The sequence below is a fragment of the Lingula anatina genome, chromosome 4 (assembly GCF_051362555.1).
Source record: "Lingula anatina isolate TDL-2025a chromosome 4, LinAna3.0, whole genome shotgun sequence".
Classification (NCBI taxonomy): Eukaryota; Metazoa; Brachiopoda; class Lingulata; order Lingulida; family Lingulidae; genus Lingula; species Lingula anatina.
The window spans coordinates 17409103-17436933 of record NC_141770.1 but is presented as its reverse complement, the minus strand read 5'-3'; the positions used below and the strand labels follow the sequence as shown (position 1 = coordinate 17436933).

At 38.3% G+C, this 27831-nt stretch overlaps 4 protein-coding genes across 5 annotated transcripts; 3 read left to right on the top strand and 1 right to left on the bottom strand.

The window, feature by feature from the left end:
- Window positions 1–76: 76 nt before the first annotated feature.
- Window positions 77–9443, bottom strand: LOC106171303 (solute carrier family 15 member 1). 2 transcript variants are annotated; one of them, XM_013551591.3, is made up of 10 exons: window positions 8327–9443; window positions 7278–7376; window positions 6542–6582; window positions 6130–6272; window positions 5288–5469; window positions 4651–4847; window positions 4127–4322; window positions 3106–3267; window positions 2202–2330; window positions 77–847 (listed from the first exon to the last, which is right to left on the bottom strand). In XM_013551591.3, the coding sequence occupies exons 1-10, from the start codon at window positions 8715–8717 to the stop codon at window positions 621–623; spliced, it is 1767 nt and encodes a 588-aa protein (XP_013407045.3). In that variant the 5' UTR covers window positions 8718–9443; the 3' UTR covers window positions 77–620. The 2 variants fall into 2 exon arrangements, with proteins under 2 accessions (XP_013407045.3, XP_086868165.1); XM_087012039.1 differs by lacking the exon at window positions 77–847 and adding an exon at window positions 1039–1867.
- Window positions 9444–15163: 5720 nt separating this feature from the next.
- LOC106171311 (leukocyte elastase inhibitor-like) lies at window positions 15164–17706 on the top strand. The gene is made up of 2 exons (XM_087010807.1): window positions 15164–16177; window positions 17635–17706. The coding sequence occupies exons 1-2, from the start codon at window positions 15164–15166 to the stop codon at window positions 17704–17706; spliced, it is 1086 nt and encodes a 361-aa protein (XP_086866933.1).
- A 2338-nt stretch (window positions 17707–20044) lies between these two features.
- On the top strand, window positions 20045–21743 carry LOC106180207 (leukocyte elastase inhibitor-like). The gene is made up of 3 exons (XM_087010806.1): window positions 20045–20542; window positions 20918–21109; window positions 21702–21743. Exons 1-3 carry the CDS (start codon window positions 20045–20047, stop codon window positions 21741–21743), a joined length of 732 nt encoding a protein of 243 aa, XP_086866932.1.
- A 4278-nt stretch (window positions 21744–26021) lies between these two features.
- On the top strand, window positions 26022–27410 carry LOC106180209 (serpin B3-like). Its single transcript, XM_013564124.2, has 2 exons — window positions 26022–27044; window positions 27357–27410. Exons 1-2 carry the CDS (start codon window positions 26022–26024, stop codon window positions 27408–27410), a joined length of 1077 nt encoding a protein of 358 aa, XP_013419578.2.
- Window positions 27411–27831: the final 421 nt, after the last annotated feature.

The following is a 27831-nucleotide window of genomic DNA, read 5'->3' as shown; positions in this document are numbered from 1 at the left end:
ATAACATGAAGGACATGGGAATGAAAAAAAATTGTTTGTTCTCGATAGGTAAGTGAAAGTGTTGAAATGATTTTTTTTTTTTTTTTTTTGGGGGGGGGGGGGGAGGTTACAGGGGTAACGTCGAATCTCCCATTCCATCTTGGTCCCCACAATGTGCCAACCTTCATCTTAGTCCCCACCATGCGATAACAAGGAATATAGATAGATCACGTCAATCAAACTGGTCGTCAAACTTAGAAAAAATCAAGCTCATATTCTGTCTAAATGTATTCATATTATTCATCAGTGCGAATGACGTCGTTCAACTGCACGAATTCAATGTTCAACACAGCTTTTCAACACAGCTCAGCTTTGTTTCCTCTTTTTAAGTTTTAACTTTTAAGTTAAAATAAAAACAAAGTTTGCAATGCCTTATGTTACAAAAACAAAGTTTGCAATGCCTAATGTTACATGTCAATTTCATAATGACATCAATACTTGTTTCAAATTATATTAAAATATATTAGGCCTACTGGCGTGTATTATGTGCGTATTGGTGTACAGTTCGTTACGCACTCTGTGTAGATTTTGCAAAGTCACTCACATTGTTCGTGTATTGTATTTCTTTGATTTATCCACATTTACGAGGCGTTTTCATTATTGCCTGTCTTGCCAACCACTATACTCCCATATCGGACTTGGTTGTACCGCGGACTGTACTGTTTCGAGGCTCCAGAGTATTGACGGTACGCCCGCACCGCCAGGGCGAGAAACACGCATGCGCCGAGTGTGGAAACAACCAGTGGGAATATTGTCATGGTGTACTCCATGCTATCATCTCTTGCGTCGTATGGGTCGAACCGACTTGCTGAAATATGTATATTTGAAAAACAATTGGTTCAAAATGTAATTTTAGATAATTGCCAAGAGTGAATTACTGCCAACAATTTAACAGTGATTTCGGCATACTGTACCCACAGTTCACGATGAAATGCGCGATGATGCATACCTGAATAAAAAGTGATTATGTCACATTTAAATATACAGTAAATGAATATCTAGTAAAAAAAAAACTCTCTATGACTCTGTTAAAGGCCCCGTCACACTTATTCGGATTCAGGAATCAAACAGAACCAGCCAAATGAAGAATTTTGTAAATTCGTACTTCATTCTGGAAGAAATTTCAAATTGACCTAAATTCTTGTAAGAATGCTGTTGGAATAGGCCTACTCAGAATGAGCCTGAATCCGCCTAGACTGATTCGTGCACATTTCGGCTGTATTAGCTCTCAAATGCAGCTCGAATGTAGTTGGAAAACTACATGTAGGAATATCAATAATGCTGTCAGAATGCAGTCAGAGTATTTAGAATACACTTCGAATGCCGTACGAGTGTAGTTCGATTGCTGGATGAAATAGGATCGAGATGCATAAGAGTTGCATTCTGGCTCATTCTAGCAGGATTTGAAGTGTCTTGCCATTTCGGTCCTTCCTCGAATGTGATCATAATGTTTCGAATGCTGTCAGAATGCTGTGAGAATATTTAGAATGCAGTCATAGTTCAGTTAGAATACTATTCAAATGCCATTCGATAATTTTCCACTTGGAATGCACTTCGAAAGATTTTAACGTGAGCAAAACATTCGGGCCGGCCACAAGAATGGGTAAAAATATTTGGAATGCACTCGGAATTTTTAAAATGCTCCAGGAACGCACAAAGAATTGTCTTTCAGACGGCATTCTTGCTCATTCCTCCTCTAGTGTGACGGGGGTATAAAGGGTAGAAGAGAGTTCCCGCGTTCTAGACTTCGATCCACTGGTGCTATGCTAGCCTTCACATGTATGAATCTAATGGAGGGAGGACTCTCTGTTACACGGGCTCTCAAGTTCTGAACACCAACAGGGAGATATAATGATAATAAGTGAAAGGAACAGACAAATGAATACATTTAAATTGAAGACTAACCTTTGTTTAAAGATGAAACGTGTTAGATATTCAGAAAACTTATTAAAGACATGACTTATGCATATTTTTCAATAGTTGTGTATTTACATTATAGTCATGAATACACGGACCAGCGCACTGTACAACTGACATGCAGGCTTATACACCCCCCTCCCCCAGGTTGAAGTCTTTAACAAAGGTAAAAAAAAAAAACGGCGTTCTTTGCCAGGGACTGTATCGTATTCAGGTTTATTTAGGTTTATCGAAATCAACCTTACATTCATTGGTTAGGTTTATCTTCTCGACAATCAGCGTGACGAAGAATGAGAGTCCAATGGCTAGTTCGTAGATGGCAACGGACACACACTTCAGCATCTGTGGCGCACCCTGGTAGCTGTATTCCAACGCTGAAAGTGAAAATAACATCGTACCAGATCTGAATCTTTTTTAGGTTTCACAACATACATAATATGGAGATAGTCATCCACAAAACGTAAACTTTAATATGTCCCTAAAATAGCAAAATAAAACAAGAAAATTAGACAGCTTTATCAAACTACAAGGACGACAAAGACGAAGTTCATCACTGGCGAAATCTACAATGTGTTTAATCAGATGATGAGAGCGCAAACGAAGATGCAGATGAAAAACGCAATGTCGTCACTATGTAGATAAAAATTGCCGTGATGTCACTTTATCTAAAGCATCACAGAGAAGTGTCCAATTGAAACATAAGGTATGGGACATGTAAAGGACCGCATCGTACATTGATTGTCAACATCTATTCATTTATCTAAGAGTGCGTTCCCAGAGATTCTGATCGATCCAGAGATTTAGATTTAGATCGACCTAAATCCCTGGGGGTTCACGCTAAATTGCAGTCAGCCGAGCGCGCACCATAGTTAATTATCCCCTTACAGCTTTTAGTAGGCGGGACACATATTTAAGCTTGTTAAGCTGACACCAATCTAATGAGACTCCCCAGGGAGATAGATCGATCTAAATATCTATGGGAATGGGGTCTTAATCTTCATTTGTGATGATTAATCAGACAATTAACTGATTCATCGGTTAATAAATTCATTAATTCATTCACCTTTCGATTAAACAAGTAACTGAATAACACTGTTACTCTTCTAAGTAAAATTTCAATCCATGTGTTGACATATAACGATACTGCACCTGCTATATGGGTGACCTGAGCTACGCTGACCAGGGCGTACTGTGGAACCTGATAGAACAGCGCATACCCAGTCTTGTCCCCGTCAGGGTACATGTCCACAATATACTGCTGTAATAGGATAAAGGCCACAACCGAAAGACTGCCACACACCATCCCAATACCTGCATGAGAAGAGAAAAGAAAGCAAAGACAGAGTTTGTACGATGCCGTAACATATTCCAAGCTGTCAAATGAATTTAAAGGAATACACTGCGCGTTACACCTGTGTAAGAAAAAAAAAAAAACACTTTTAAAATTTTTTGAAAATTTGATCATTTTCCCTCTGACTCCAAGGTATATCAAACCAGTGACAAAATTACGATTTTTAAATCCGTGTATGAGTTTCTACGCTTTTAGGCGATGGAAATGTAAACTGGTAAATTTCGGAACACTGAAAGGCAAAAGTGTAAATTTAGATCTGCAAAACTGGTGTATAGATAATTATTTTCCAACGATTTTATTTTGGATATACCTTGGTAACAAAAATCCCTAGTTTGTTCCCTGTAGAAGTATAACAAATGTATGTCTTTAAACTTTAAACACATTTAGATGTGTCAATAACAGAACCTTCCAACGCTGCCAAAAATGTTAAAATATGGGTTTTAATGTATAGAACTCAAATATGTGTGCCAATAGTGTTATCCATCCTTAATGAAATAGGCAATTAAAGTCTACGTGTCAGATAATACGGATCTTTTTTTTCAAGGCTCTGTTGTTCAACGTTAATATACTGCAGCAGCCATAAAGATGTTCCAACTGCACGTAGCTAGGATACCAGCCGGTTGCCAGGAAACACTCGTTGTACACGCGAAACCAACTTGGTGTGTTTCCTGGGCATGGTTTAAAATTTAAAGTATATGTAGATCGCAGTAGTATTTTTCATCCACATTTTAACTACATTAGCATACATACATATCCATCTTAGATCGCTATGGTAGTATTTTTTTCCCACATTTTAACCAAATTAGCATACATACATACCCATCTTAAAATAGCTAGCAAAATAAAACCCTCCTTTTATCACCAACCGGGGGCTGAGTACGAAGGCAAATACAGGGATGACGATCAGAAGGGTCAAAGCAGTGAAACCTTCCATGTAAGCCGGGTTGATGTCGTCGTAGGTAGTGTTAGATAAATGTATTAACTGGGCACCCTGCAGTTGAAACATTGCGCTTGTCTGAAAAAAAAAAAAAAAAAAACGTGGGCATTCTTGACTCGAAACTTTAGCCATCTTGTAAACATACAATATATGCCCTTGAGTTTCCCCCTTCCACCTCTCAGTATATATTGAGAGGTATATATTGAGATATATACAGTATAAATAAAATACTAAAAAAAGACAAATCAGCGAAAACATGTAAAGCAAAGTGTCCCCCTTTTCTGTTTTTAATATGCCAGGACACCGAGGCAAGTTGAAATTCTGAACTTTAAAATCGATATGACTGAATAGACATTGACCCACTCTGAAACGGGTCGACTCTTGTAAACGCTCCTGGATACCTCACCTGGATCGTGACTGTTCCTACGCAAAGTATACAAGTGTTAACCAGTAAAATGTTGATCAACATTTTGGTTTCGCCGATGTAGTGGAAACTGGAGGAGGACTTGTTCCCCGCAAGGCCGTGGTAAGATTGACGAGGGGATTGCTGCCGTCCTCGCAACCGTTCTATGGTAGCTCGAACTCCACGTAGCAACTGGCTCCCTATAAAATTTATGAATCAGACATCAGTGTACCGTTATTATCATTACAAATTATAAAGGCCTGATAATGGAATGTGATACATGTATGCAAGGTGCATGACATTGCCATTTCATTACATTATTAATGATGTTATATAATCAGTTTTATTGTGTTTTGTAAATCAAAAGCGATGATTTCATATATATTGTCGTTTATATCCGCGTTTTATTTGAAATGAAAACATTCCTAACGAAAGAGGGCGATTATTTTGCACTTGATTTGTTTTTGGAACAATTCGACATCAACACAATGTTTCATCAAATTGCTGTCCTTGTATATTGTGTCTTATTTATGACTTTAAAGATTTTTACCTTGTTTACGAGCTATTGTCCACTTCTCTTTTTCGTTAAAAATACAAAGACAAGCGACTGACTGTCGTTTATATGACTTAGGGTATTTACCTGATTTACGAGTTATTGGCCAAGACCCTTTGCCAACCATGAAGAATATAAAGGCCAGCATAGTCGCTGCTGGGGCGGCAAGGAACATTTGCCACGAGTCTTGGTAAATATCGTGGTAGAGATACTGTATAGCGAAGAGCACTTTGACGATGGTTTCACTCAATTTTTCCGCAAATATCAGCCTTAGGGAAGAAAGAAAAATAAGAAAGAAAAGAATAGACGAAAACAAATGTACGAAAAAAGGAATGAATGATTGAGCGAAGAAAAAGGGAGGCAAATTTTTTTAAATATATATTTTCAAAATGGACGCTCTTATAAAAGAACTTAGTTGAGACAGTGCACATAGAATACGTCAACAATGAAAACGTCGTCAATGTGAACGGTGCAAGATAGTAATAAATTCCCAAAAAGTTTTTTAATGGTTCATTGGCACTTCACCGCATTTGCATGAATAACAAAATTTGTTGCAAAAAAACAACAAAAACCAGCTTCATTTTACTTCATGGTAAAAATGTTTACGTTTATTAGTACAAGCACTTGGCTTACAAGGGACAAGACAATGCAATAAAAGATTCTAAGTCTCTCTTTTTTCCTTTTCAACATAAATAAAACAGGCCAAACTGGCCAAACTGGCTGTGTGATTTTTGCGTTTTGTGTCTTACATGTTACAGTATCTTTGTCTTCGTCACCTGTGTAAATCTCTATGAAAAATCACCTTGTGCGCCCCCCTGAAGGGAAATCCAGCCAATGAGATTATATTTGTGTAAAGTACATGCTATCCAGTACGTCACAGACACTATTAAGGTAATATCAGTACATACGGTAAATCACGAGTTACCTACCAGTGCAGGAACGCGTTCTTGTGGTTCCGGCGATGAAAATAATTTGCACCTATGACAGGGAAAACGGGGTAGAAGCAGGCACTGGCAAGGCCACACAACACAAACCCCGTCAATCCAAGATCCTTCGCCACCACCGGGAACACCTGTTCATTAAGATACCAGAATCCTTCACACCACAAGTATTAGATTCTACCTCATCCCTTGCCAGTTAACACATTACATATTTTAAGATATGTATTGATGCGTGGAATATGTGGGCCGTTCCACGTATTGTGCTCATCTCAATGAGAGTTTTCTTGACTCAATTAACCAAGACAGATATATATGTTGCAACTGAAAAATTTTAATAGAATAGAAAATGTTTTGCTTCATTTCTATATGAATAGAAAAAAAGACATAAAAAGGTTCAGACCTTTATCGGCAGAGCAAAGTGGACACCAACAAACAGCAAACCTAAAAGGAAGATTGGCAATATGCATTGCAGTAAAAACAAGCAAATAGCTTGAAAGAAAAAAAAATCCACGAAAAAGATTGATTTATACATGTAATGTTGATTCACCTTCATATGGCGGCAACGTGAACGCCAAAACATAGCGATACACTTTTAATGCTTTCACCATATTCCCCGAATCCTAAATCTTACCGATTATTTAGTTATCCTTTACGACTTTTAATGCAAATCTCCAACATTCTTCACCGCTTTACATTTTATACCAACATGCTTTTTCTTAAAAGCACACCATGAGCGTTAGACCTTTATATCGCAAAACTTTAATTTTTCTAGAAATATCAACAATGTTTATCTTTAATCACCAAGGTAGAAAAAAGTACCTATTCAAAACAGATCACACAGTGACGATCCATAAACCGTGTTCGAGTTCTAAGATTTCTAGTTTTAAATCCCTCTCGCTTTGCAGATAGAGAATGAGGAATTTCACTCTTAACCATAAAAATTCGAAACATTCTGCATGTTTCCAAGACATTTCGTAATTTGTAGATATGGCATAACTGAGTGATAAAGGAAACATTGCGGAATTTCCAGGAAAGCTCATTTCTGCCGTGTAAAGATCTAACGCACATTGCATGGCTATCATCGAATGCTGACGTAACTCAGTCTTGTAAATGGTGACGTCATGTTTTATTCTTACCCACAAATGACACCACGAATCCAAATATAATCATGAAGAAATGACCGAACCAGACGTCTGCTGCAAGACCACATAACAGTGAAAAGCTTTTAGTAGCTCCTGGATAGTAACCGGAGAGATGAAAAAAAAACTCGATAAGCAAACAAACCAAAAAACAATCAATTCAATAAACAAACAAGCAGACTAAGAAACTGACAAACAAACAATTAAACAATAAATAAATAGATAAATAAATAAATAAGTGAGCGGTAGGACAGACAAGCGAACGAACGAACAAATAAATTGATCAACTTATATTAAAGAAAGAAAGAAAGTGAAAACTGTATCTAATGGCTGATTTCAAAGCAATCTTGATAAATAGATTGTGGCAGAATGTTAGAGGCCAAGACTTTATAATTTCAAAAGGCAAGTATCTCCAATATGGAAAGTTTTGTCTAATGGCAGTTCCGTTCGAATTAATATTACAGTTAAAGGGATAATAACTCTTCGTTTTGGCCAAAAAAATGAATTTTCCTGGAGTAAACAACAATTTTTCCATACTTACCAGTGGTTAATGAATCCATATTTACATTCAAAGTTAGTCCTTGGTATTTTTTCGAAAAAGTTTGATTTTTTGTTAAAATCTCTTAAGAGATTATAACAGAGTATAGCCATCAGTGGAGGTCACGTGGCCTAAAGACAAGCTCAGATATCAGAATAATAGCTATAACTGCCATTTTTCTTGTACAACAGAATATATTATATTTCTATGAGTTGTTCACAATGTTTTTATTGTGAAATATAGAGTTATTGTCCCTTTAATCGTTGAATGAGTGATGTTTAAGCTTTATTATACATGTTATCTAATCAGATAGAGATAAACTCGGCAAAGATAATGTACATAACTATATATTGCGATCTGAAATGCTGACCTCCTTGACTTCAAACTGTATGATACGAACCACGTATAAAAGTATACACCGTCTCAAGTGTAGTGTACTGCTCTTCAAAAATAAGAACCAAAAGAAAAGTTTGAATGAAGTTGATGTGAAAACGACAATAAAACTCACCCAGCATAATCAATTTATCAAAGAAAGCATTACTTATTGCTAAAGTGGCATTCATGCTTCTCAAATAATGTGACAGAAAGAAACCTCCGGCTGTAGCGACGGAAACGCGCATGGACAGACAGACGAGAAAGTATATAAGCAGCAACAACGCTGCTGCCAATGTTGCTTTCCTGTTGCCAAAGATTTCTGCCATTGAAGGGGTACGCATGGTTTTCGGGTGATCTTCTTCCTTTGACGTCATTTGGGGCACTTGGTACGTGTTGCCCGCCTGAACGCTGAGCCTAGCAGGAGATTCCGGCCTATCGTCTGCTTCTGTGTCGTCATTTACTTCCTGGATGGCGTCTGCGGACAAAATATGCCGCGTTGATTCCTCTGACATTTCTGATATCATATTGCAAGTATTACTGAAAATATTCTCTCTGTTCAGCGCTTCTTTAGTGTGATGGATTTCTGTTCAAAATGTCACTACGTCTTTTTCTACGTTAGCAGTTTTGTCTGGACGACATTCACTATCATCAAAACCCTACGCTATCAATCATCCCATTTATGGCAGTTAGCCTAACGTAAGGGCGTGGATTAAGGTCGCCGAAGATCTCAATATCTAGACATGAATTTGTGACATCATCCGTAGTTTCAAGTGTTCAAACATGTTTCGGAAACAACATGTCTGCCCAATCAACCATAACATGTCCCATTTCACGTTCTCCTTCATCTAGGGCGCAGTCAGCTGAATGTCCCATTTGGCATGGCTTTTGAAATATTATCTCTCATTCTGACTAGTAATTGATATAAATAAGAATTGATTTCAAATAGAGGTCGCAGCTGCAGGCTGCAGCGCCTAAATATTAAGTATGACGTCACAGATAAACTGAACAATGTAAAATTAGGTCGCAGTTATCCCGAAAATGCGGAAGATCTTCAGCTAAGATAGGAAACTGATAATGACGAGATTGCGGAATGCACCGAGGATGAGAACACAGGCATTATGTGACACCCTGGAGTTTAGAGGGTTTTCTTCAACCCGCATTCCATTTGATTCATATAGGTTAGAATTAACGTGACGTAAATGTGTCATAATCTAGAGGGCGGATTATCTGTACAAAACGAGTGCAGTATCACAATGAGCTCTCTCATTACATGGCACGGATACCTCTTCACTAACTCTAGTGTTGTCTATTTTATCTAAAACATACGTACACATTTTAACACGCTTATCGCCATCATGCTTGTCAATGCTAATGATAAGCATAAACAACATGCTGATTCCTTATACTTAATTTGTGACTTTTTAACAAGTGCGATATACAAGTTTCAAAATAAACTGATAGACTTTTATTTCATTTTTTAACCTTGCATTTTAGTCATTTTGTTTTAAATCTGTTTACATATGTCTTTTAATATTCCTTTATTTTTATTCACTAGTGGTTTTAATTAAACTATGATGCAATGATTCTAATTATCCAACCCTCGGGTTGCAAGAGTGGTAATAATAATAATAATAGTAATAATAATAATGTTTAATTTTCAGTTCAATTTTTACTTTCTACACTAAATTAAGCTATACCTAACAAAGCTTTCGGTCTATCCGTGACTTTCTTCAAAGTGTGTTAGTGTTAGTGTATAAAGTGAAAAGTTTATAAGTCATCTACAGACGAAACATATGAATTTCCATCAGAACATGCTGATTTGATGTGAGGTGACGTTACTAGTCTCAGTGCATTATAATATTATCAGCATCCATCGATAGAGAATCGTTCTTCATATACTTGCAGAGAAAATGTCAGGTTTGTTTGTTGAAAAGAGAAATAAAACTTTTAGTTTCAAAATTTGTCAAAATGTCACATATGTATATAACGACAATACAAGATTCCGTAGGGTTATTTTGCTTCAATACATGAGCAATATTCAGCTGGTCAAAGTATTTTGAACATAAGATACAAGTAAACTGTTACGTCATGGTCCGTAGTCCAGCAAGCTTACATGCCGATTGAATAAATAGTGATATTTAACACCTTATAAGCAAAATTAGATTATGATTAGCATAAGAGACTATCATTATTAGTTTTCACTAAAAACCTTCCCAGAACATATACAGCAATCGGACTCGATTTGGTTTAATGATTTCTATTTTTGCCTAAGTTTGACTATTATGTTGAAGTTTACACATCGTATACATTTAATCACGGTGACGTTTTAATATTAACCCGGATTTTAACAGATACTGTTCGGATAATAATTCTCAACTGTCACAAGCACACTTGTAGTGGGGTGTCCCTGACTTCCCGATGATAATTATTACCTGTCTGAAAAAAAAGATATTTTGCCTAATTTCCATTTTAAATGTTACATTCTGCTCAAAAGGTGGATATGCGTTCCCGCGACGCGTGGTGGTACCAGTAAACCATTAAAGTTAGGGTGTCATTTTACTAGGCAGCCGCGTTCACCTCATGCTATCCAAGTATGTGTCCATCTAAAACACACACACACACACACACACACACACACACACACAGTGCTGATTGTAACAGTGTGTAATTAAGTTCGCAGGACTGTGTTCGAGGGTGTTGTGTTGAAGTTGACTGGGCGTCGCTTCAAGGTACGGTGGTCTCTAGTGCTTTTTAAATCTTCAAGTCCGGCGATGTCTTAGCTTTGAAAATGGGAGTAATAGCAATTCGGATTAATTCTACGGTATCAGCGACCATCAAATTATTATATGTATATGGGATTGTTCAAAGCAATGATGATGAGCAAGGACAGCATGGTGAATTCCGTGGTCTTTTATTTTAGTTGCAGTACAATATACACACACTGGACAATAGAAGTGTCAAAGTAGGCAGATCTTGGGTAGTTATAACGCTTGGTCTACTTATAATGTGACTAATGAGTGTAAAACTGCTGTACCCTGGAATTGTATTGTTGATCTTGTACATGTACAGCAAATGTTATTCCTGTCTTCCTCCAATATGACAAGATACAGGCAATTATCTAACGATTATAGACGTCAAGTTATTAACCTGAAGAGGCAGAATATAAGCAATGTCAGAATATCGATACAGTTGAGTTGTTCAGTCAGAACCGTGCAGAGGGTCTGGTCTCGGTAAAGAAACACTGTATCAAGAGACAAATTGCCTCTGATGGGTTGTCCAAGAAAAACTACTGACCGTGAAGACCGACGACTGATTTTGATGCCCAGGTTATCAAGGTTCGACATTGCTTGTCAGTTGACAACACAGTGGAACAATTTCACACATATGAATCTATCTGTGAAAACTGCTAGGCGTCGGTTACATGCTCAGAGAGTGTACAGCAGGGTAGCAAGACTGAAACCTCTTATATCGTTACAAAACAGGCAATGTAGAGTGAACTAAGGCCAACAGGATCTGGAACTAGACAGTCCATGGCAATTGGTCCTATATAGTTTTTTTCTGATGAGTGTCGCTTTGGTCTGACCTCTGATGACAGACGGGTCCGATGCTGGCGAACTGCTGGTAAAGCATTTGAACCACATGCACTGAATTTTCGAACCCGGAGAAGCATATTTATCATGGTGTGGGGCTGCATCAGCATCCATGGCGTGGGTGAACTGGTAGTTGAAACATGAATCACCAGAAATATATCGATGTTTTGGAGTCAGGCTTGCTACCGTCTATTACTAACATGTTTGGTGACAGGAATTATCCATTTGTTCACCAGGATGACAATGCTCCTTGTCACAGACCCAGAGCAGTTGATGATTGGTTTGACCAACAGGACATTCGCAGGGTGATGTGGCCTGCCCAGAGTCCGGATACAAACATAATAGAAAATGTAAGGAATGATATGTCAAAACTTTTGACAAATGCCCGTCCAACCAGCAGACAAACCCTGTAAGGTTCAGTGTTTCATGCTTGGGCCAGGAGAAGCCCTGAACGCATCAGACAATTATATGAATCCTTGCATCGCAGACTGGCAGCTATTATTAGGTCACGAGGCTATGCCACTAAGTAATAATTTTGGACTTGAAACTGCATATCTTGGTAGAATGTATATTTTGTTCTCATTTTGTGTTTTTTTAAATGAAATTTGACGTTAATAAAATGATACCAGGAGCATATCATTCCACAGTCATTTATCTCACCAAAAGTATTGGTTCAGTAGGGGTGACACTTCTATTGTCCAGTGTGAGTAAGTACTCTTTATAGGCCGTTAAGTACTCGCACATTACACCTGTAATTCAAGTGTCTAAGCATGCAAGGTGGCACATCCTGTCGAGATCTAGGTCAAGTTCTAAGTAATATATATATATATATATAAACGCATGGGTTTGGAGTGTATTTCGAGAAGCAACAAAGGGATCGCTCTGAAACTTGACAGGTACCTTAGAGAAGATATGGTTCGACAGCTAAGCAACGCAGCTTACTATGGGATTCCTGCCATAAACGGGTAGCCATTGCCAGGAAATTTATCATTCATCAGGGAATCGTTAGTCAAGTCCTCCAAAGAAATGCTACAACAGGCGCACCTACTCCAAGACCTCGACCAGGGTGTCTTCGAGTCACAACAAGAAGACAGGATCACCTTCTCTTTAGACTGTGCCGTGCTGGTCGTACGAAGACAACCAGTGTCCTCAGAAGAGATTGGCAGAATGTCATTCAAACGCCCGTTTCAATGTCCCTCGTGAACAAGAGATCACTGCAAGCCGGTTATTTTGCATGAAGACCAGTACGGAAACCACTGTTAACAGCAGGTCATATACAGCGCCGTCTGCAATATAATGGACTGGGGACCACGTCGTTTTCAGTGATGAAGGCAGATATAGAGTTTCCCTTTGTAAGAGCCATCTTCAGGAACAACTTTGTATACCAAGACGACTACGCGCCCCACATCGAGCTCGCAGAATCAGTGCTTTTTTTTTCAAAACCAAGGGGTTCAGCAACTGCCCTGGTTTGCAAACTCACCAGATATGAACCCAGTTGAAAATCTGTGGGCGGAAATAACTCGCAGAAGTAATAGCTATGGTCATCAGCCGGTAAATAGTGATGAACTATGACAGGCAAATATCATTGCGTGGAATGCTATCCCCATCCCAACTCTGAAAACCTTGTCACAGGGTATGCCATGTAGGATGAGGGCGCTGTAAGCGGCTGCTGGAGGTCATGCCCGCTATTGATTACTTTTCATAATTTACTGTAATGAGCTCTATGCCTGTGTAGCATATCACTGTCCGGAGTTTATCATTTTCTTTAATAAAAGTATTAAAATACTGACATTAAACTGTTGATATGGTTTTCCAGGGTTTTCTTTTCTTTTGAATGACATCTTATGTCAGATTTGACATTATTGACCAAAATATCTCACAATAGATCACTGGATATTTTTGTCACTCAATTACATACTTTTTTTGATGAATAAAACCAAAATAATTTAATCTGCACTCAAAAATAACTATGATAAAAAATATTCCATGTTAAGTTTTAACTCTCTGCAGTATTTTTTTCTGATTACGGGATTAAAAGAAACACAAAACGCAAAATAGTTTACAAAGAGAAAAAATAGAATTTATAGATTATCAGGCAATTAAACGTTTTTCCTATCTTAACTAAAAGTTGCAATTCGAAAAATCGAAAGTCGGGATAATTATTGGCATAGTGCGGATATGTCCCAAGACTTAACTACTGGTTTAACAGCGGCGACAGTGCCTGCCGCTTTGAGCGACCTGCGCTGGCCATCGTAATCCCCCTATCATTATCACTGTCGGGGACTTGCGTGCTTGCACGTAAGATGCAGACAGCGATAGCTATTAAAGTGGCCGTTTTTTTAATGGCATGCTGTATCCAGACAAAAACATGCATATTTTACCTGGTTCGCTACAATATAAGGCTTAAGGAAAAGGGATAGGCAGAAAAGGAGGAGAGAAAACAAAACATGGTTTCTGAAAAAAGTTTGCCACACCTACTAATTTTGATTGGAATTTTTTGATTAAGTGCTGCGTGTTGTTTTCACCCATTCGCATGCTTCTACAAATTTAAAAAAAAAGCACGAGGAAAAACGTAAATGCTAGCCAATCCATTTGGGCAGCGATGAACATCAAATTTCATAATTCCCTAATGTATCCTCGCACCCCCTTTTTAAACATCAAACATCCCCTGTGCTCGCAAAGATAGAAATAACTTTTTTACTAAGAATCATAGCTGTTTAACAGATATTGCTGTTGGGTAATATTGTTAACTGAAAGTGTCAAAAACAAGCTAAATTTCTTGTTTTTGACATCTGTAACTGTTATAATATTTTGTTGGCTGCCTGCAATTATCATGTAATTTGAATAAAGTCTGCTGTTCGGACTGTTGGCTATATTGAGATTATTGAAGCATTAATGGCAGTGTACTTTGTAAGGTGTTCACTGGAAGCAGAACTCAATATCCCTTACTGCTTTTACATAAAGTTGTAGACTGTAGACTGTTAAGTTACATATTTAGACACATTACGCCAAAAACATGCTGCAGACAACTGAATTAGTTTTTTAAAGATGTCAATTAGCCACTCTGTGTCTCCATATTGAGAGCAATTCGTATAGTTGTACAATGTAACATAAGACACACCTTGTATACATTATAGGGAGACGATGAGAATGGCATTTAAATAAGGATGTTCCATTCCGACAATTAAATCAAATAATCTAACAAACGTAAACGCACTTTCATTCGTCTGGGAGAGAGGAAAAAATATTTGTATGCAGGAAAAAACATGCAAACCTGTTTTTGGTGCGCTCTATATCAAAACCACGAAGCCGTTTTGCCGGTACTTTATAATATAATTGACAAGGGAAAGGGCTAGGCAGAGAAAGAGTGAAAACAAAACATGGTGCTTGGAAAGTTTTCTATCCTGTTTCTACACCTCATTCTGATTGGATTTTCTGGATTGAGTGCTGGGTGTTTTAGTCACCCATTCTCAAGAGTAAGCAACAGGTTTTCTGTAAAGCTTTATGCCAAGATAAGCACATTAGACTCAGTGTCTAATACCTTCTTTTCCCCGCTCAGTGTCTCTGCTGCACTGGGTATGCTGAGACTTGGAGCACAAGGCACTACCAAAATCCAGATAGACATAGCCTTGGAGATAGAGAACACGGTCGATGTACATGAAAGTATTAGCTACGTTCTTGAAGATACGACCAACTCAAACAACACTTTCATATTCTACATTGTAAATAGACTGTTTGGAGCACAGGGTTTCTCTTTTAATTCTACCTACCTTGCAGACAGTACTACGTTCTATGGCGCTCAGCTGGAGCGCCGTGATTTTGCAAATTCTCCGGAGGAATCAAGGGTTGGGATCAACAAATGGATCAAAGAACGAACAGAAACTAAAATCGAAGATATTCTTCAACCGGGCGACATCACCAACTCTTCCATTCTGGCTCTTGTAAGTGCTGTTTACTTCAAAGGCAATTGGGCTTCCCCCTTTGATCCAAGGCAGACCAGGAAACGCCCTTTCTATACTGCTAATCCTCGCCCCAAGTTAGTGGATATGATGACACAGACAGGTCGATTTAGGTATGCCTATAGCAAGAAATGGCAGGCCTCCATGATAGAAATTCCTTACTACGTTCCAACGACCAGCATGCTGATTATACTGCCCGACCAGCGTGATGGACTCACCCTTTTTGAATCTGAGTTTACGTTTGATGAGTTCGACAGACTTCGGTGTTCTATGCAGGAGACAAATGTGTCACTGTCGCTCCCTGCGTTTGTATTAGAAAACATGCGGATTGATTTAAAAGAACCACTTGAGAGTCTTGGGATGACCGACCTGTTCTCGTCCAACGCTGACCTGTCAGGTATGGGAGGAACCCCTGGTGAACTTCAGTTGTCAAAGGTAATATTGTCAATAATGCATAGAAAATGGCCCTATTTTGACTTTGAATTGAGACATCTCATTTTGATATGAAAATAATTAAATCAAGGCAGAAAGTGAAATATAAGCTTTTGCATGTCCACCAAAAATCACTTATTCACCAAAAAATTGTGATGCTAAAAGAAATCTGTCACCATGAAAAGCCGTTTTTTGCTAAGCTTTGAAAATATATATCTTCGGACGATGTCTAGAGAAAATGTTGGTAGAGAATGATCATAAAATTATGTTATATATTATGTTTTTTCAAAAAAAAAAAAAAAAAAAAAAAAAACGTTTGGGCTAAAGTGGATCGAACCATCACCTCTTGTTGTGATTTTGTATAGCTAGTTATTTGATTCAGTTAGTCTACTTACTTTCTGGTGATCACAGTGGAATGGTATATATCCAGATTTATCCGTTAAAGCCACATGATTCCATGGCGTGACCATACAGGTTCCTTTATCTGTTAAAGCTGCGATCTATATGTGTTAGTCTTGGTTCTTTTTCGTTCCTCTTGCTCTGTTACCGTTTCCAGCAGTCTGCGGTTCAAAGTCGGGGGGGGGGGGGGGGGGGGTAGGAAGATTTGAATAGTTGGGTTTGTTGTTCTGCAGCTATGAAATGAGATGTGGTTCACCAACAGCTTCTAACAATGTTGAGTAAATAGGCCTACTGTACGATCACTTCTATTGTTATAAAACGGTGTGTTGTACGTAGTTGAGAGTCTTTCTGATATAGCTTATTCAAAATATTCTTATGAAACCTTTTCATTATTAAAAGTTGTCCCACCCATATTGTTTAGATCTTAATTAGTTTTTAAAGGACACCAGAGTAATTTTGCTGCTGTATCACGAGGCACAGAACAAAACAGAATGGCATAAAAACGAGTACAGACAGTATTACAAACTGCCAAGTTAATGTACCTTATTGTATCTAGATGTATCATTATTCGTCTGGGAGAGAGAACGGGGGTATTTGTATGCAGGCAAAACTATACATGTGTTTTTAAACGCCACCAGAACCATTTTTGCTTCTGTATCGCAGAGCACACACCGTGTGTAGAATACTAAAAAAGCGATCAGAATGTCATTAAAACGAGTACAGATCTCGTGTTACAAACTGTCAAATTAAGGTATCTTGTTGTATCTTGATGAATCATTGTTTATCTGCGAGAGAGGTGTTTGAGATATGCCACAACATGTTAAACCTTTTCACAATCCCTTTATTATTTAGTGTGTTTGGAATATGTCCTTTTGCGGAGTGGCATACTGTTTATATATCTTCGTTGTTGGTTTCTCATACCTCTCATCAACCAGGGCTTGTCGTACTTCATAGAAATTGCGAGACAATAGATAATCGCAATAATACAGCATTGGATCCACCTGATATAAGAACTTTGGATATAAGCCTTTGGAATTAATATCTGAGTGGACATTTTTTAGAGACCACTTGAGAGAGTTAAAAGACGAACACATGTTATGGGAGAGGGTTCCGAAGTTGGAAACTTCGCGTAGATCATGTAATTAGCGAGCGTCAACAAATAAATCGTGTAACTGGTCTTCATGTGTCCTTGGGATTTCTTTGAGCGACTTTACGTAAATCTGACAGGAACCGTGGAATTTCGGATTGTATTTTGTGCGGTATAGAAGCGTTCATTATATGCAGACTTGACATTTAATGTGGAATATTTTTCCCAAAATCAGTTTTATTTGGTTTTGTCCTACTTTTCCGACTTATGAAGGAAAACAAGGATTGAATTTTGTTTTAAAACTTTTCATAATCTTTTCGGTGTAAATTTGGCATCAGTTCTTTAACTGAGTTCACATAATTAAAGGGATAACAACTCTTCGTAAGTAATCTATATTTTGTAAACACCTCATAAAATATAATAAATTCTATTTTACCACCAAAATGGCAATTATAACAATTATTCTAAAATCTGTGCTTGTCATCGGACCACGTGACCCCCACAGATGGCTTTTCTCTGTAATTATCTCTTAAACTTTTTAGAAAAAAAAAAAAAACAAAAACAAAAAAAAAAAACAGGGACTAACTATGAATGTAGAAATGGATTCATTAACCATTGGCTAGTATGGGAAAATTGTAGTTAACCCCAGGAAAATTCATTTTTTTACCCAAAATGAACAGTTGTTATTTTTTAAGGCACACAAAAACAAATAGCTGATTCTTCGGCAACAGTGTGAGCACTAAAGAGCACAGGATTTAAACGACTGCGCATGCGCGAAAGTGCGCTGTTGGAAATAAACAAATTGGTGAAATTGATAAAGCTTTCCGGTGTTTACCGTCTGGTTGATTTTATTGAATTTGCTTTCTGGTGTCAAATCGTATTGAAACTATACTGTTGATTGTATGTATTAAAAGGTAAATCCATCGAACTTTCCTTAGAATAACATTGATTTTGCCATTATTTTAAGGGGATTCCATTTGTATATTTAGTGTTATATGTTGCCCTAAAGTAATTTTCCACCCCTCCCCTATTCTTGATAAGGAAATATTGCTTGATGGCCAGTGTGAATGTTATAACAAAATGCATTAAAAACCGTACTGGTAGGAAGGTTAATTTTAGGTAATGCATATCAGAAAACCCACGTTGTTGGGAGAAATGAACCTACATAACATATTGAACTTTCACTTCTGCGATTTGACCTAGCGATCTTGTTTCTTGAAAGCGAGGCAATGACACTCATCTACAGGAGACGATTTATAGCCTCGTAATAATTGATTTTTTGTTTTGAAAATTGTAGAAGCTTGGTTATTATTGTGATACAGATAAGCTCAGATGTGATTGTAGAAAGTTGCTGACAAACGTTTCAACTGTCTAACTAAGACTCACAGGATCTCACAGGATCAGTCCATCTCTACGGGGTTTCTTGCTACATTGCCTTCAGCTTAAGTGGCTTAGATGTCTGGCACGCCTGCTAAAGATACTAAACGAGAGTTAATTACCCCATATCGGCTTTAGTAGGTGTGGCAGACATATAAGCTGCTTAAGTTAATTGCAATTAAGCGAGAATCCCCTTGGAGATAGTTCGATCCAAATTTAGTACGATAGTCTCTGGGAATTGTCTCTAAGAGACCATTTCCAAACCCTATCGTACTAACTGGGGATCAATCTATCAACTACGGGATTCTCGCTAAATTGCTCTCAGCTTAAACGGCTCTGGTGTCTGGCACGCCTACTGAAGCTGTAAAGGGGTAAAGGTAACTAACTATCGCTTACCAGCTTCAGTAGGTGTGTCAGACACCAGAGCTGCTTAAGCTGGAAGCAATTTAGCAAGAATCCCCACGGAGATGGACCGATCCTGGTATGGGAATGGGGTCTTAAGTAAGTCCATTGAAGGTTCAACCCTCATTCCCACCGTCCCAACAGCAGATTTTGCTCAAGTGCCGTTGGTTGTGACATGCTGCAGCTAAACTGTAGATGGCAAGGCTTGTAGCGACCCATGCTGCAGCTGCAATGGCACAAGTCTTTATGGCCTACTGCAACTGGAATGATACCCATTTTACTTACCTCACCCTAAAATATATGATTATCACTTATTTTAACATTGAAAAACAGATGAAGAAGAAATGTCACATAATACTTACAGGGGTAATTGTGGCTTTGCGTTAGATGGCTAAAATTAAATAGCAGTAGGCAGGTTTCCTGACTTTTGTTGAGAAGCATATTTAACGTGCCCTAAATAGTATTTAAATTTTTCCCATCCTGTATTCAAATGTAATTATCAAATGGGCAGGACACGTATGCTGCAACGCATTAAACCCATTTAAAATAACTTTAAATATAAGACTTTAGGAAAAGGTCTAGGTAGAGGACAGAAAACTAAAAACATGGTGTTTGGAAAATCGTCTGTCCTTTTGTTGCACCTGCTGTTTTTGAGCGCAGGTCTTGAATCGATTGATGGAGGATTTCACCATTCATTTTCAAGAGTAAGCAACAAGTTTTCAGCAAAACTTTACAACAATATCCGCACATTTTCCTCGGCGTCGAATATCTTTTTCTCCCCGCTCAGTATCTCTGCTGCACTAGGAATGCTGGAACTGGGAGCTGGAGGGAATACGAAAGTTCAGATGGATATTGCCTTGGAAATAGAGAATATAAATGATATTCATATAAACATTAGTAATGTTCTGGAAGATACGAACGACGTCATCAACAGTTTCACTCTACGCATTGCCAACAGATTGTTTGGAGAACAAGGATTCTCTTTTAATACCCGCTACATTGAGGAGTGTCTTAAGTACTATGGCGAGCCACTGGGACGCCTTGATTTTGTAAACTTTTCGGAAGAATCAAGGATAGAAATCAACAAACAGCACAAACAGAGGGTAACATCAAAACTATTCTAGAACCGGCTGATATCACCCCCTCTATCATTCTGACTCTCGTGAGCGCCATGTGCTTTGAAGGTAAATTGGCTTCCCCATTTGACCCGTCGCAGACTAGAAAACGACCTTTCTTTACTGCTAACCCTCGTCTCACGTTGGTAGATATGATGACACAGGCTGGACTGTTTATGCATATCTACAACAAGAAATGGCAGGCCTCCATGATAGAAATTCCTTATGAAGGAAGGACCAGAATGTTGATTATACTACCCGACCAACAAGATGGACTCAGTCATTTTGAATCTGGGTTTTCTGGTGAGGAAATTCACGGGCTTTTCCATTCTCTACAGGAATCGGCACTTTCTATTTTGAAAGTTTCGATCAGTTCCAGCATTCCCAGTGCAGCAGAGATCGAAAGAGTCAGTTTCGATCCCTCGGTTTGTACTAGAAAACATGCTCATTGATGTTAAAGAGCCGCTCGAGAATCTTGGGATGACCGACCTGTTCTCGTCCAACGCTGACCTGTCAGGTATGGGAGGAACCCCTGGTGAACTTCAGTTGTCAAAGGTAGGACTGCCTATGATGCATAGAAAATGGCCCTATTTTGACTTTGAATTGAGACATCTCATTTTGATATGAAAATAATTTAAGCAAGGAAGAAAGTGAAATATTAGCTTTTGCATTTCCATAAAAATTACTTATTCATCAAAAATTTGTGATGCTAGAAGAAATCTGTCACCATGCAATGCCGTTTGAGATGAAGTTTTATGAAAATTTATCGTCGGACGATCCCTAGAGAAAATGATGGTAGACAATGATCATGAAATAGTTATATGGCGTTTTAAAAGATTTTTTTTTTCAAAAAAAAAAAAAAAAAAAAAAAAAACATTTGGGCTAAAGTGGATCGAACCATCACCGCATGTCGTGATTTTCTGGATATACGATCCAGTAAGTCTACGTGCTTTCTGGTCATCGCAGTGGAATGATATACACTCAGATGGTAAAACTGCGATCTACCTGTATATGTGTTATTCTTTGGTTCTTTGTCATTTCTCTTGCTCTGTATCCGTATCCATCAGTCTGCGGTTAAAAGTCGGGTGAGGATTTGAACTGTTGGGTTTGTAGTTCTATTAAATGAGGAGTTGTGGTTCATCAACAGCTTCTAGCAATGATGAGTAAATACGGCTACTTCTATTGTTAACAAACAGTGTATTGTGCACAGCTGAGTCTTTCTGATATAGCCCATTCAATAAATTCTTATGACACCTTTAAATTATTAAAAGCTTCCCCACCCATATTGTTTAAATCTTAATTAGTTTTTAAAGGACACCAGAGCCATTTTTACTGCTGTATCACAAGGCACACACCAAAGGGCATAAAAGCGAGTAAAGAATATAACAAACTGTCAACTAATGTTTCTAATCGTACATGTATCTAGATGTATCATTATTCGTCTGGGAGAGAGAACGGGGGTATTTGTTTGCAGGCAAAACTATACATATGTTTTTAAACGCCACCAGAACCATTTTTTGCTTCTGTATCACAGAGCACACACCGTGTGTAGAATACTAAAACAGCAAAAACGATCAGAATGTCATTAAAACGAGTACAGAGTGTTACAAACTGTCAAATTAATGTATCTTGTTGTATATAAATGAATCATGGTTTATCTGCGAGAGAGGTGTTTGAGGTAAGCCACAGCTCATTAAACCTTTTCACAACCCTTTTAAAATATAAAGCATGTTTAGAATATGTCCTTTTGCAGAGTGGCATCCCAGCAGGCATAGTTGCGTTGGATCAACGTTGATCTACCTAAATTCAAAGTTGAATCAACGTTGATCCAGCCACGTTGACTCAACGTTGTATTTTGGTCAATGACACAACCTTGCAGTTATGGATTGTAATTTAAGATATTAATTATTGAAAACGTGATACTTTGTTTATCAATACTGTAACTAAATTTATCAAAATAATAACAAAATGGTTTTAAAGTAAAAATGACAGTTGTTTTGTGTCTTTAGTTAACTAGTGAATTTTCTTAACTTGTTATTCAGAAATACATTCCAATAAACTGAATTGTTTGCAAGGTCAGCTAACACTAGGATGAATAAGTTGCTATAAATGTGATGGAGTTAACAGTTCTTGGTAACTGGTTATGGATAGGTTGAGGCGACTGTGACCTTGTTATATATATATATATATATATATATCAGATCTATATATATTAATCTAAACCTTGGAAATTTTAACATAAAGGCCATACATTTAGCCATCAAACATGTCCTACTGCTAAACACATCCAGGCAAATATCCCGCTGGGTAGGGTTGATATAACATTGTTTTCTGACGTTGATACAACGTTGTTACCTGAGGTTGACACAACTTTCAAATCCAACGTTTATTCAATGTCTTTTCAACGTTATGGTTCAACGTTGTTTCAACGTTAAAACAACATAATTTGCCCGCTGGGATACTGTTGATATAGCTTTGTTGCCGGTTTCTCATCACTCTCAACGACCGGACTTGTTGTCGCACTTCATAGAAATTGTAAGGTAATAGACAATCGCAATAATACAGCATTGAGTCCACCTACTGGTTATATAAGAAATTTGGATATAAGCCTTTGGAATTAATATCTGAGGGGACGTTTTTGAGAGACCACTTCAGAGAATTGAGGAGGCGGGCGCGAGTTATGGGAGAGAGTTCCAAAGTTGGAGACTACACGATGATCATGTAGTTAGGGAAAGTCAACAAATAAACCGTTTAACTGGTCGTGATGTGTCCTTGGATTTTCTTTGAGCGACTGTCAAATCGTATTGAAACTATATTGTTGACTGTATGTATTAAAGGTAAATCCATCGAACTTTCCTTAGAATGGCATTTATTTCTCCCTAATTGTAAGGGGATTCCTTTTGCATTGAAGTGAACTAGAATGGCTAAAGTCACTTATCCTTGTGGTAGATACAGTCTAAGTGGCAGTGACACACGTAAAGGCGTTTGTTACTCCCTGATCAGGGGCGTAGACGAATTACCTTATATTCCACCTATAGGTATCATGGTACGTCTTCACAATCGCTTCTTGATCAATAACTACTCTGGCACTATGAATGTCAGCTACAGTGGTATAATTAAGTAGATGTTGTATTGGCCAGGGAATGCTCACAGATCGTGGACTTGACGCACAAGGTGCGTCTCGTCTGATGTCTCGTAGTGGAGAGCTTCTATTCCTATCACGCGCGCTTACTCAGCGTGCGCAGACACCTGGATGGCGCTTCTCCAAGACAGCCCACAACCATAACATTCTCGCTCACAACCACAACAGTATCTATAGTGTTCAATGTGGCCCTAAGGGAAGTTTCCACCCCTCTCACACTCTTGATAAAATACTCCTTGTTAGCTAATGTGAATGATAAATATACAAAATGCATTCGAAAATGTAGGAAGGCTTATATTAGGTAAAGCATATAGGAAAACCCACGTTGTTGGTCGAAATGAATCGACATAACATATTAAACTTTCACTTCCGCAATTTGACCGACAGATCCAATTTCTAGAAAGTGAGGCAATGGCACTCATCTACAGGAAACGATTTATAGCCTCGTAAAAATTGAAATTTTGTTATGAAAATCGTAGAATTGGCTCAATCAAAATACGTCTTGTCCATTATTGTGCTCTTCAGCAATAATAATGAAAAAATATGAAAACCGCTGATGTTGGCCTATTTATTAGATAAATTAAATATATTGTAGAATTTAGAGGCTAACAACACCAGAGATCGCCTTGTTGACCTGTTGCTCATATCGAGACGCGATGTTTTTTTCCTGTAGTGCAGTAAGTTACATAAAAGTGCAGCCAGCTACAAAGTGTCCACGCTCTGCCAGGCTGTGACACGGATAAGCTCATGTGACTGTAGAAAGTTGCTGACAAAGTATCAACTGACCAACTTGGGTTAGTCCATTGAGTAGCAATCGCTCAAGTGCTGTTGGTAGTGGCATGCTGCAGCTGGCCTACTGCTACAAAGATTTTACCCAATTTTTACGTACATCACCCTAAATGTATAATTGCCATTATCACATTTAACGAGTGAAAAACTTTTATAGAAAATCATTTAAAGTAGAAATGTCATATAATAGGTTACAGGATGATGACTTTGCCTTAGAACTGCTAAAATTTAATAAGAGTAGGTAGGCTCCCTAATTTATGTCGAGTAGTATATTTCATGCGACCTTTATAATATAAAAATTGAGCTGGCCTTTGGGAGGGGTCTGGATCTGTTTCGCATATAACCAGCCTACTGTTGCGTTGACTGTATGTGGAGTAGCATTATCATGCTGAAACATAAATGGGTGACCATGGTCCCCAAAGCTATTCTCAACAGAATGCCATAAGTTTCCTTTCCAGTAGTTGGATGTAATGGTCTGTGTTAAGGATCACGTTGAACACTGCCAGCTCGCCTAAACCACAGTAGACAATACACCCCATGTATGACTATTTGGGTTGCGTCCTGTCGACCAGAAGCAGAAAATTGGGAATATACCTCTTGCTAGCTGTTTTCCAAACCCTTAAACGTCCATAAACTCTCACAACATTTTACCTGCTTTCATCTGAGGACAGTATCGATGCCAATCAATAGGCTGGTATCCATCTCAGAGTTCCAGTATACCATTTGACATAGACGGTTTCCTGATCACTGGCCTCCTAACAGACTTCCTGTTAACGGCGATTGTGCAGACGTCTTGTGACGGTAAACTCAGACACATGGTGTGTCCTCTTCTTGTGAAATGTTGCTGTCAAGTTCCAAAATATCATGAAACATTTTGTACGAGCAAGGCCTATTAATATTGTCTCTTCTCTTGGTGTTGTTTCCTAAGGTCGGCCTTACCCAGGCAATTTTACCCATGTACCTTTTAATTATGATATTGTCTATCCTTCTGAATGGTTCTCGTGGAACAACCCAACCTTCTGGCAATTCGGCGGGTCAAAACTCCCTCAACCGATCAGTAAAAATGTATCCCTCTCATAAGGAGGCAAATATTAAAAAATAATTTGTTTTAGTATTTCAATGGTTACACTAGAGAGTTAAATGTTCTACTACTCACACCCGCAGTTTATACGACGATCGGTTGCCTAGTTGAAATGTAATAGTAAAATTTAAACTATAGGAACCTTTGTAGCAATATACGGTAGTGGTGACACTTTATTTAATAGGGGAGTATATGTACAAGAGTGCATTAGTCTGTCATTATCCGTCTGAGGGTGAGAACGGGAAGTATTTGTATGCGTGCAGGCAAACTCATACATACATACATGTGTGATGTAATAAATCACGTGGTCACGTGATCTGGGTAAAAGGTTAGGGGCGTGAAGCGGATGGTATGTATGCGACGGGGTATACTGCATTCTATTAAACCTTTTTAGCATCCCTTTCAAAGATAAGGCTTTCGAAAAAGGGCCTAGCAGAAGATAGAAAATAGAAAACATGGCGTTTGGCAAACAGTCCATCCTTTTGTTGCAACTGCTGTTTTTGAGCGCAGGTCTTGAATCGATTGATGGAGGATTTCACCATTCATTTTCAAGAGTAAGCAACAAGTTTTCAGCAAAACTTTACAACAAGATCCGCACGTTTCCCTCGGTGACGAATATCTTTTTCTCCCCTCTCAGTATCTCTGCTGCGCTTGGTATGCTGGAACTAGGTGCTCGAGGGAATACCAAAGTTCAGGTGGATATTGCCTTGGAAATAGAGAATATAACCAATATTCATATAAATATTAGTCACGTTCTTGAAGATACGAACGACGTCAACAGCGGTTTCACTCTCCGTATTACCAATAGATTGTTTGGAGAACAAGGACTCTCTTTTAATACCAGCTACATTGAAGACAGTCTTGCATACTATGGAGCGCCAATGGGACGTCATGATTTTGTAAATTTTCCGGAAGAATCAAGAAATGAGATCAACACATGGGTTAAAGAGCAAACGGAAAACAAAATCAAAGATCTTCTTGAACCGGGTGATATCACCCCCTCTACCATTCTGGCTCTCGTAAGTGCCGTGTACTTCAGGGGAAAATGGGAATCCCCCTTTGACCCGTCACAAACCAGAAAAAGCCCTTTCTATACTGCTAATCCTCGCCCCACGTTAGTGGATATGATGACACAGACTGGATTGTTTAGGCATATCTACAGCAAGAAATGGCAGGCCTCCATGATAGAAATTCCTTATGTAGGAACGGCCAGAATGCTCATCATACTGCCCGACCAGCGTGATGGACTCAGCCATTTTGAATCTGAGTTTTCTGGTGAGGAAATTCACAGGCTTTTCCATTCTATGCAGGAATCGGCGCTTTCTATTTTGACAGTTTCGATCCCTCGGTTTGTATTAGAAAACATGCGTGTTAATTTAAAAGATCCACTCGAAAGTCTTGGAATGACCGAACTGTTCTCATCCAACGCTGACCTGTCAGGTATAGGAGGAACCCCTGGTGAACTTCAGTTGTCAAAGGTAATAATGTCTACGATGCAAAGAATAATTGTTATATTTTGACTTTGAATTGAGACGTGTCTTCTCTGTTGTTGTAAAAGATGAGACAGACACTAAAATAACAACTTTTGAATGCAAAGATTAGTCTTTAAACATTTTATTTAAACAGCGTAATTTGATACTGGTCATTTTACGAAGTGGAATGCTGTTAACATAATTGATAAGTGTTTGTTGCTGGTTTCCGTACCACACATCAGTGTCGTTATTTTTCTAAAATTCTTGTGAGGTTCCTCAGCACTGCTATTCGTAATTTTTCCATGCATGCTCTGCTAGGTATTCATCTGGGCTTCAAATACGCTGTGGTGTGAAAAAGGTTTTATTGCTTGAAAAACCCACCCAGCGGGCTAATTATGTTGTTTTAACGTTGAAACAACGTTGAACCATAACGTTGATAAGATGTTGGATAAACGTTGGAATTGAAAGTTGGATCAACGTCAGATAACAACATTGTATCAACCCCAGTTGTTAGACAACATTCTTGCATGAAAAGGCATTAAAATGACCTGAAATGTTTTTATTTTTGGTACAAAACACAGGTACACAATTATAAGTACGCTGTAAAAACATCCAAGTGCCTGCTTTGTCTGTTTTTTTTCAACGCATTTAGCTCCTAAGTATGTTTTGTACCTAAGCATGGTACACCCTTATAGCCTGGATGTGTTTAGCAGTACTAGTAGGACATGTTTGATGGCTAAATATATGTAGGGTATATATACAGACTTGACATTTAATATGGAATATTTCAGTT

Coding starts and splice junctions, on each gene's coding strand:
- LOC106171303 (XM_013551591.3), bottom strand. CDS start 8,717: ATGATATCAGAAATGTCAGAGGAATCAACGCGGCATATTTTGTCCGCA. Junction 7,377..8,326: donor TGATAAATTGATTATGCTGG/GTGAGTTTTATT, acceptor GTTACTATCCAG/GAGCTACTAAAAGCTTTTCA. Junction 6,583..7,277: donor ATTCGTGGTGTCATTTGTGG/GTAAGAATAAAA, acceptor TCTTCCTTTTAG/GTTTGCTGTTTGTTGGTGTC.
- LOC106171311 (XM_087010807.1), top strand. CDS start 15,164: ATGGTGCTTGGAAAGTTTTCTATCCTGTTTCTACACCTCATTCTGATT. Junction 16,178..17,634: donor GTGAACTTCAGTTGTCAAAG/GTAATATTGTCA, acceptor GACATTTTTTAG/AGACCACTTGAGAGAGTTAA.
- LOC106180207 (XM_087010806.1), top strand. CDS start 20,045: ATGGTGTTTGGAAAATCGTCTGTCCTTTTGTTGCACCTGCTGTTTTTG. Junction 20,543..20,917: donor ACAAACAGCACAAACAGAGG/GTAACATCAAAA, acceptor CTATTTTGAAAG/TTTCGATCAGTTCCAGCATT. Junction 21,110..21,701: donor GTGAACTTCAGTTGTCAAAG/GTAGGACTGCCT, acceptor GTTCATCAACAG/CTTCTAGCAATGATGAGTAA.
- LOC106180209 (XM_013564124.2), top strand. CDS start 26,022: ATGGCGTTTGGCAAACAGTCCATCCTTTTGTTGCAACTGCTGTTTTTG. Junction 27,045..27,356: donor GTGAACTTCAGTTGTCAAAG/GTAATAATGTCT, acceptor ATGCTCTGCTAG/GTATTCATCTGGGCTTCAAA.